A 10,670-nucleotide genomic window follows, 5' to 3' on the forward strand; every position below is an offset into this window, starting at 1 on the left:
TGGGTAGGTCACATAACTAATGAGGAGGTATTGAATAGAATTGGGGAGAAGAGGAGGTTGAGGCACAACATGACTAGAAGAAGGGATCGGTTGGTAGGACATTTTCTGAGGCATCAAGGGATCACCAATTTAGTATTGGAGCGCAGTGTGGAGGGTAAAAATCGTAGGGGGAGACCGAGAGATGAATACACTAAGCAGATTCAGAAGGATGTAGGCTGCAGTACGTACTGGGAGATGAAGCAGCTTGCACAGGATAGAGTAGCATGGAGAGCTGCATCAAACCAGTCTCAGGACTGAAGACCACAACAACAACAATCTTAAGTTCTTTATTGCAAAATGAAATAAAAAACATATTCATTGTAAACAAACTTTGTTGTGTGCAATGGGGAAAAGCCGATACTCACCTGTCAATTGAAAGATACAAATCTGTCAATGAACTGTATTAACATTTCTGATAGCAATTCTCTGTACTGGAACTTATATAAAATGAGTGATCTGAACATTTTCAGATATAGTTATCCAAAAAGACCACATTATAAGAAAATAGTCTTTTTCAGAAATTTTCTTTCTTCTACATCAAACAACAGCTCAAATGCCCACTAACAGAAAGAACACAAAGAACGTACAACAATTTATTTCAGAGATATTAATCTCAGTGTTGAGATACCCTGCACAGCTTATAGCAGTGGAGTAGTTAATTACATACATGATCACTGATGCTCCAAAAACCAATATTAATTCAATATAAATACATAACTAGAGAATTAATATTTATTCAGTTGATGGAAACATGTTAACCTTAATTTTTAAACCTCCTGCCAGATTAAAATTTTCTGCCTCATTGCTACTCGAACCATTGTCCCAGTCTTTCCCATCTAGGCACGACTCGTGGCTCTCGACTTACCCCTCACAGCTTTAGTCTCACCAGCACCTCATCTCCTAATTTCCAGATTTCACAATAGCCCTGCTACATAACTTTTGGAACTGGAAACATTCCCCCTATCCTGTGGCTAAGACACTTCTGTGGGACATGCAGGGCAGTTTTGTGGACTTGCATATTAGGGGAGAAGTCCTGTTGGAAGTGATGTTATGGACAGCGGTTGGGAAAGGTCTTGTACACAGTGAAGTTGTAGGGACAGGTTATGAGACATGTCCCGGTAGCTCAGTCGGTAAGGGAACTGCCCACAAAAGTGAGGTTCTGGGTTCAATTCTGCTGCATAGTTTTAATCTGCCAGGAAGCTCCAAAACAAGACAGACTCTCTAGAAAATCTTCTCGGTGCTCAGACTGCACCAAATTGGAGTTACAACTTGAGCTTCCAAAAGGTCACACAGTCTTCTTTGTCACTTCCTTAATCACGGCCTGTTGAAGGTAGTAGGTGTACTGCCACATTACCAATTTCCTGCATTTGTGCACACGACTCCTGTTCTCTGGGTGACATCACCCAGCCGAAGACGAGTTCAGAACAAATGCAATAAAGGAAGTGGACATTGCTCCCAGCAGAGAGTCCTCTCTTGACAAAGAAGACAGTGTCAATCTTTGAAACTCAAATTTTAACTCCAATCTGATGCAGTCTGAACAGTGAGGTGATTTGATACAGAGATGCCACCACAAAAGACCTCAATGTCATAGCACAGACTCAGCTGCACAAGGCTCATTCTGAACTCCTCAGCGCTGTCTGCAAGTGACACTGAATCGTAGCTTCTTACCTAACAATGTACTTCTCGTGAAGCCACAAATGAGCGTCCTGGGCCAGAATTCTCCAGCGAGTACACACGTTCTGTAAAACTTTAATGTTTTCACTGAAGCTCACATACAAGAAAATCTCCAGCATCAGTTCATCTGGCAGGTCATCTACAGTGGTGCCTCTGCAGTCCTGTTTTGAAGTGCTACTGGCTGCTCGTAAAGGACCATCTCCTTCCGAATGTCTTCTGTCATTCAGTTCGAGGTCTGAAACCAGTGGCACACCTGATATTTTATCCCCATCTGCAGTAGATGTGGGAAAGACACTGCTGTTAAAAACTGTATCGGCATCCTCTGATGTTCTCAAAGGTATACCAGGAGAGCTCATGGCCATGACCTGTAACAACCAAAACATATTTCACAAATGTGTCAAATACCTTCATATTTAAAATGTATGAACAAGCACAGTTGCAAATGAGGTGGTGTTTAATCCGTTCAAAACAAATATGCAGCGGTACTGATTACCGTTGTAGAAGACACCATTTTTCTTCCTGTCATACATCAAGGACTTAATGGTGAAAGCATAATTTATCTCCAAAGTTGATCTACTTACAAAACATACAAGCTTGGTTAATATTTGCTGTGAGACTATGATCCTGGGCATTCAGTTCATTCATTCATTGTGTCCTGTAGATCTCATCAAAAAAGGGGAACTTCCACATATGTGGAATGAGTCAGGGTACACACCAACAAAACACAAGGAAATTGTAGAAACTTAATCTGTTTACTGTTAACAGCAGACTATCACTTCCCTGCTTACTGCTATTCATGCTGACACCAGCTACATTTGATTATATAAATTAGCAAGAAAGCTCTACTCTGAAAGAAGCTGCTGCCTCCTTATTTATAGACAAATCTCTCTAGCTTAACAGTTATCACATTACACCAGCATTTCCGAGGAATATAGTCATCTAATCCATAAATAATCAGTCAGGTTTACAATACTTCTTATCATGCACCTTTACAGTCATTACTGCTTGCCGTACAGCAACTGGAACATTCTATCCCACATTATAAAAAAAATGTGATTAATACGGTGTACTTGTAATTTTCTTTTGAATTTGTTGCTATTCCCAATTTATTCCCTTATGTTAGATGGGGACTTGATGATTCTCTTACCACCAGTGCAAACATGGCATGAATCCTATACCAGGAAGCAAACTCTACATGAAAATTATTTTTGTACTGTAAGTTTCATTTCTGCTAAAATTTGTATTTAATGTTACAAACAACTGTTAATGAGTGAATACACTGGGAAGTGAGTGCAACAATTCCAACATCCTTCAATAGGCTTCTGCCGATGTGAGGTTATCTACTCCACACCATAATCTTACTGTTAGCATCTGCTGAAAACACACTATATTTACTTCAGAAATACCATCCCATAAGATAATCTCGTAAGATAGCAAGGAGGAGAAAATACACAAAATATGCCAGGACTTTTGCCCTTATTTCATTTACATATTTATTTACTAATGTATTTATCACACCAGGCTAGGTTGGGGCCTTCATGCCCTCACTACTATCTGAACAGTCATCCAGTCACAACATGTGTTAGCAATACAATACGTGTAACACGTGAGCAGTACATAAAAATAGTAATAATAATGATTATATGGAATTCCAGAAATTCCAGTCTTATTAACATTGTGTTGGTTTTTCTGATTATGTTCTTGTTAAATGTCAATAATGACTAACAGAAATTTACGGCAGCAGCACTGTAGGAATTCAGTAACAGAGAAAGAATGAGAAATAGTAGGGAACGCTTGGAGATGACACAGCAAGAAGAAAACAGAAATAGTGGTGCCACTGTGCACTTTGCTGAACTGTTCCAGTGCTGCGAAAAGGGCAGTGCATTGGCAGAGCTGTCATTTGTACTAAGGTGATTCACGTGAAAAGGTTTCCAAAGTGGTTATGGCCATACCACAGGAATTAACAGACTCAGAATGCGGAAGGGTACTTGGAGCTAGACGTGTGAGTCATTCCATTTTGGAAATCGTCAGGAAAATCTATATTCTAAGATCCACAATGTCAAGAGCATGCTGAGAATACCAAATATCAGAAATTACCTCTCACCGTGGAAAACACAGTGGCCGACAGCATTCACTTAAAAACCAAAAGTAGTGGTATTTGGACAGAATTATCGATGCTAAAAGATCAGCAACACTGCGTGAAACAATCGCAGAAATGAATGTGGGATGTACAACGAACATACCCCTTATGACAGTGTGGCCAAATTTGGCATTAATGGGCTATGTCAGCAGAAAACCAACATGAGTGTGTTTGCTAACAGTACATCATCACCTGCAGTACCTCCCTGGGCTTGCGATCATATCAGTAGGACCCTAGATGACTGGTAAATTGTGATCTGGTCAGATGAGTCCCAATTTGAGCTGGTACTAGCTGATGCTATGATTCGAGCATGGAGCAAACTCTATGAAGCCATGGACTAAGGTTGTCTCCAAGGCACTGTGCAAGCTAGTGGTGGCTTTATAATTGCTTGGGCTGTGTTTACAGAGAATGGACTGGCTCTTCTGGTGCAACTGGACCAACCATTGACTGCAGACAGTTATTTCTGGCTACCTGGAGATCATCTGCATCTATTCATGGACTTTATTTCCCAAATAACAATGTCATGTCACCAAGCCACAATTATTCGCAATGGTTTGAAGAACATTCTGGACAGTTCAAGTTAATCGTTTGGTCACCAGGATCATCCAGCACCAACCCCACTGAACATATACAGGACATAATCAATAGGTCAGTTTGCGCACAAAATCCTACACCGGCAACAATCTCGCAATTATGGATGGCTGCAGAGACAGAATGGCTCAATATTTCTGCAGGGGGCGTTCAAAAACTTGAGCCTTTTCCTCATTGAGTTCCTGCATTGCTCTGGGCATAAGGAGGTCCGACACCATATTAGCAGATCCCCTGATTTTTCTCACATCAGTGTAAAATGTGTTAATGCAGGGCAGGGGATAACTTCTATGGTGGCTGACTTTGGGCCCACGGCATTGGTACCAGCTGGCTAGGCAGAGCATAGCAGGTGGGGCTAGGGCCACACATGTCACTGTTTGAGGACTGTGTATTTTTATAATAAACCCATACAGCTGCTGCCCCTGCTTAAAAAATTTGCCCATTAATGTAAAAACTATTAATCGGTTCACAAAAGTTAGATTGTATCACAGCAGAAAGCTTGCTTATTACGCTTCAGGGTCAGAAACAACAAACAAGGATGAGTAACAATGGAATTCATATGGCTCTAACAATCTTTCCTCAAAATGTTCAGACAGCAAAAAAAAAAAAAAAAAAAAAAAAAAAAAAAAAAAAAACATGCACTACAGAGCAAGAGATACAGAAATCCAACAAGTAATGCCATCCTCACATGAACGGATAAGCTCTTATTATATGACTTTCTTGAAAGGGTTCATAGTTTAAACTCAGACATGACCTTACCGGTGTTAGTGATGAGAGACATTTCCAAATTTCAGGTATCAAACTATCAGATACTGGAACTATGTTCCAATGCCCAAGAATGAATGTGAAGGCATAAATATAAACGCACACATTGTGAATGGAAGCAGTAGCAGTCTCATACATTCTTCATAGTTCTGTTACATTTCCAGTAACACATTGGTCAACAGCACAAAAAGGGTGGCAGAACTCAGCACCAGTACTCAATTGTGCTGTTGTAAGTTACAAGGAGAGAGAGCAAACGTGTAGAACATTTTGCACACTGATCATTTTTGGCAATTAATACAAATAAAAGCTGTCTCGCATAAGCCCATCAGACTACACTGGTACAAAAGATCATCTTTTCAAGCCAAAATCAACATTTTTCAAGAGCACCCTTAGACCAAATTTAGGCTAAAGTTTATACAGAAAACACTGCAGATGTGAAATTCCTTAAGTTCTGTACAATAATTAAACTCAACTCTGAGCAATCATTTTAGAAAGTATCCACATCAGCAGCAATGACCAATAAAAACAAGTAAATAACAGCAGGTATAGTAAATTCCTCCCTTACCATGAAATACACCTGTTCCATAAGGGAAACCCAGCCAGACTGTACGTAGACAAGAAAATGATGTCTTGCACAGAGTGATAGTTTGCTCTTCTCGATGCAGATGCTCATCAAAGATTATGTCAAGAACTTTTACTGTTTTGCATAAGGTGAATGGCTATCGAAGATTATTGGAGTAATCACTTCACAAACTTTTGTTGTCATATGAGGACTGCCTGCAACTTCTTAGCATTTAGTTTACGGAAAAGTTTTGTGCCAATTGCAAAAATAAATAACAGTAATCTTTCGTAATTGATAGACCATCAACTACGTTCTTATGACTGCCTAAAGACATTACTAGATGTTGTCAGCACAGAAGTAGTAGTTACAATAATGTTGCACAGATACAAAGTGATTGATGCACACTAGGGAAAGAAATGCAACAAGAACGGAACCCTGAAGAATTTAGTGAGCATGTTCCCATGACGTCTTCTCTGACTCACTGATGATTTACTGATATTCGTCAAACCACAGTATTGCAGTCTTTCATAAACTCAACTGTTTTATTTTCATAAGTAATACACAGAAGTGAACAGCATCAAAGACTTTCCTGAAGTCAAGCATCAGACCAGCTGTCATGGCATTTTGGGGTTATCGAGGCCCTGGGCAATTTCATTTCACAGAGATTTTAAATGAAAATATATCTGCGAATTGTATTTACTTAACTTTCGACCAGACGTGGCTATGTACAAAGTATGCCAACCATAAATAAAAATGTTTTGCACTATTCCATTGTTGTTTTGCAATGGCAAGCCCATGCCTATTCCTTCACTTGGTTCAGCTAACAAAGTGATAAATTGTGTTGTCATATGCCCAAATGAACAGCAGTAATGTAAAATAAATAATGAGCTACATGAGAAAAAATGTACATTATATGCAAGAAAATGATCCAGATTATGAGCTAACAGCACAATCCCACAATTTGGCGGTTGTCTATGACATAATTAATAATTGAATGAGTGGTTGGCTGGGATCTGATGCAACTGTGCTGTTTAATGTTTCAAATGGATCGTTACTGTGGGTTAACACCTGTCTGTGGCAACAGAGAGATACAACAAAATTATTTCATTATTGTTTAGCTAAACAGTGCTTTAACTAATATTATGTAAGTTTATTTCACCACTGTTTAATTAAACCAAGACTTAACTGTGAGTTTACTCATAGATGTTTACCATGGTAACAAAGCCAGATACTCTTTGCATCTATACAAAGCATGCTGTGGACTCAACACATGGGTTAATGTGGCACACAGATAAAATTTTGTGAAGTTATATTTTATGCAATTGGCAGTCAAAGTGTTAAAATGGTTGCTTCACATCTGTCGACAGTATGTTTGATGTCAGTCACATTGATTACTGCAGTTTATTTACTATGCTCTCTTCAGGAACCTGCTTCACATTTATCATGCATGTTTTAGGATAATCTGTCAGCTGTTCACAAACGATGCACTCTGAGGCTCAAATACTGTGTGTAATATGCTAAGCTGCCTGGTAATTTTGGGTTAAGATCCCTGGGTAATGCTTAATAAACTTTGATTTCATTCAGCAGGATATGTACTAACACAAGACAGATTGACGGTGTCTGTGAAAACTGGAATAATATAGGCCTATGCACATTGTTTTTTATCATACCTACACACATGTGGCAAATTCAATATAGTAATGCAAAAAGCTATTGTTGTCACTGAATGCTGTTTACAAGAATACTGCAGTAAGTACTTGCCTTTTCTTCTTCTTTTTTCCCCTAAAATTCAAACTATTCCCTGTGAATACACATGTTAACATTTTTACACCCAAGGATGCATTAAAACAAAACTTCCAAACAATTATCACTTCTATAACAGTTATTTAATCTTGAGAATAACAAAATTTATCAGTGGCCATAACTTTTAGATGTGTTTACAGTGCCAGTGTCGCCCCAAGTTACCGACTGATAATGAAGATAGTCTACGGGTAATCCTGCGAAGTCGGGATAAGATTTTCAATATTCTGTTCCAAACACCATCAGAGTCAGCATAATTAAAACCATTTGGGATCTGGTGAACTCTGCAGTCACTTTACGGGTTGTATCTTTTAAACTAAAATTTGCTAGCAATACATGCAGTGTCTGCACAAGTAAACCCAATGCATCTGTATTTTGTTGTTTATTAGTGGGTGCTCTGTTTGCCACCACAGTAAAGAAGTACTAACTGAAGTTGGTGGCAAATGATTTGAAAGTGCCACGATTTCCGCCACAGCTATTTTTTGAACACTGAAGTTCATTAGGACAGCTAGGTTTGATGGTTTATTACTTAATAATATTCACCACTGCTGCAGTCACATTTTTTATTTTTTTGCATTACGTCTGTTTCACTTAAAAAAAAAAAAAAAAAAAAAAATTGGAGGAGTTCAGAATACTGATGGTAATAGAGTTTGAATTACACGCTACAGCATTGCCACAGAACCAGGTAGTGGTCTCTTCTTAAACAATATGCTTTAACCACAGGAATAATCCATTCATTATACTGGTATGTGTAATTTATCTCCAACAACCATGATTGCATCACTGTTCATGATCCTGGGGAATCATATTTTCATTCTGTGATCTATACTTAGCTATTAGACATATTTTACAGTTTACATTTGCCCACCACAGTCAGATAAACCATGGACTTTGTGAGTCTAAATACAAATCCTGTATGGCTGTTTTTTCTGTGTTTTTCTTAAATCAGTCCAGGAAAATGCTGGGATGGTTCCTTAGGAAGGACACGGCCAAATTCCTTGTCCATCCTTAAAACTTTCAGAAAGTGTGCTTCGTTTCAATGACCCCAACGTAGACAGGACATTAAATCCTAATCTATCCTTCCTTCTATGGCTTTTGCACTATATCCTTTAATTCTCACAGGGAATTTACTAATGCCTCATGTTCATGATCAGAACTATCCGACAGAAATTCATCATTTAACTTTCCATGAACAGTGATGCTCCAGTTATATTTGCGTAACCTTATAAAAGCTGTCAGCAGCTGCTTTATCGATCTTTAGAAAGAGGTGTTCCACATACTATTTTACGATCTTAAGTGCTAGGAACCTAGCCTACTCCATTTTTTACATACATTCTCTCTCTCTCTCTGTATGTGTCTGTGTGTGTGTTTGATCTACAGGAGCACAATATTACCCCTTATCTACCAAGAAGAAACTATTCAATTATGTGACTTTCTGATATGCACTAAAAATCTAGTAACATCAGTATTATTTTTTCCAACAGCAAACTTCACAAGCATCACTTTCCTGAACTTATCAAGTCATATTGTCAGAATCTTTTTAACATAATTATATTTTAAAACATGCTGTGATGTGAAGAGACAGGTTTGCAAAATAAGTGTAAGTTGCTTGCATCAGAGGCTTGATTTGGAGGGAGAATCATTTCAACTTAGCAACTCAGTCATATTCTGGATTATTTAGTTTAGATCTGAATGAAACAAAAATTTATGCTACACAATGTTATTAAGTGACATTAAAATACAACTGTAAGGCACATATAAAATTTTCATTGGTATGTGCAACACTGAGGCACTTATCTAGTGACTAGTGTGGGCTGACAGTCAATTTTATCCTTCGGCTGCCCATAAATTTTGCACTGGTGAGAGATGTCACTGAAATTTGCATACTGTTGGCAAGCATCAGTCCTGCATAAGAAGGGTTGCTTCATATAGTGTACATCTATAGCTTAAGGAGAATAATGTTATGTTCGTTTCTAGTTCTGAGTGCGAGTACATCGGAGTTAACATTTTATTTTCGTGTTGAGAATTGTCACCCAAACATACTACTACTAAGAGAATTTATTTCTTGCAAACTATAGACGGTAAAGAGAAGCGTGCTACTGCCGACTCAACAAGCACCATCGGCAAACATTCAGCTTCCGAAAGGCATGACCCAAAAACCCAACGCACAGTGTTACAAACTGGTGGTAACGTTACACCTGTTACCTTGATTTAGGGTTTGACATCTGAAAGTTTGGGAAAATGCGCCAAAGTTCCCTATGCATAATAGCCAATTTTCATGGGAACATTTTTAAATAACTAACAGGACTGACCTATATTTAAGTTTACACTATATGCCTCCTCGCAGCATTGTTACTTAACTAAGGCGGCGCTAATGTGGCTACTACAACATTTTGAAAATTCTGAAACTAGTTTCGGATTGTCAACTAACCTTTCAGTTTTCAGGCGGTGTATTTCATGTAACTATGGTGCGACGTGTTAAGTTTGTAAACTGCTGGCACTGCCTTAGGAATAGTGATAGATCAATTTCAAGTTAGTTTAAGTCCTTGTTCAACATTCACATTAAACTACTAGCCGGCTACTATCTTACGACGGAATATAACTTGAAACTGTCTACAAATACGTTGCGCCACCTTGCAAAATTTTTCACTGGGCTGGAAAATGAAGTTCGTTTTATCACATGCGTCATATTTTCGCAGAAATAAGTTCCCCTTGTTGTGACATGTGTCTCGCGGGCCCCGAGGAATCGCTTCATGATGTCATGAAGGCTAAAAGCATAACAGCGTTTCCTGGTGACAAGTCCTGTAAACAGCTCTGTTGACGTAAGTGACGTCACACGTTGGCCACAGTGTTTATACAGACTTGCTTTCAGAAGCATCTCGCGGGCCCCGAGGAATCATGACGTCACATCATGACATGACGTCGTCTCTCACACTAGCCAATATCGCTGGTAGTTTTCGAAACGCGGATATTCTTTGAACATGACATGCTAATGCCTGGGTGTGTGTGTGTGTGTATAATGGCGGGTTTTGTGATTTGTGTGCGTTAAAGCTTTTCAATTACAGAAAAAAAGTGATAATACTTGCTGCAAAAGCAGATGTT

The 10,670-nt window shown here is 38.7% G+C and overlaps 1 protein-coding gene across 2 annotated transcripts in view; it reads right to left on the reverse strand.

Moving 5' to 3' along the window:
• Positions 1 to 10,333, reverse strand: part of LOC126253659 (uncharacterized) — a 79,567-nt gene extending 69,234 nt beyond the window's left edge. For both annotated transcript variants that reach the window (XM_049955184.1, XM_049955177.1), the window contains exons 1-2: positions 10,000 to 10,333; positions 1,708 to 2,078 (exon numbers count right to left, since the gene is read on the reverse strand). In XM_049955184.1, the coding sequence (XP_049811141.1) occupies positions 1,708 to 2,075 (368 nt within the window). In that variant the 5' untranslated portion in view covers positions 2,076 to 2,078; positions 10,000 to 10,333. The remainder of the gene's footprint in view (positions 1 to 1,707; positions 2,079 to 9,999) is intronic.
• Positions 10,334 to 10,670: the final 337 nt, after the last annotated feature.

This window comes from Schistocerca nitens, chromosome 1 (genome assembly GCF_023898315.1).
Source record: "Schistocerca nitens isolate TAMUIC-IGC-003100 chromosome 1, iqSchNite1.1, whole genome shotgun sequence".
NCBI lineage: Eukaryota > Metazoa > Arthropoda > Insecta > Orthoptera > Acrididae > Schistocerca > Schistocerca nitens.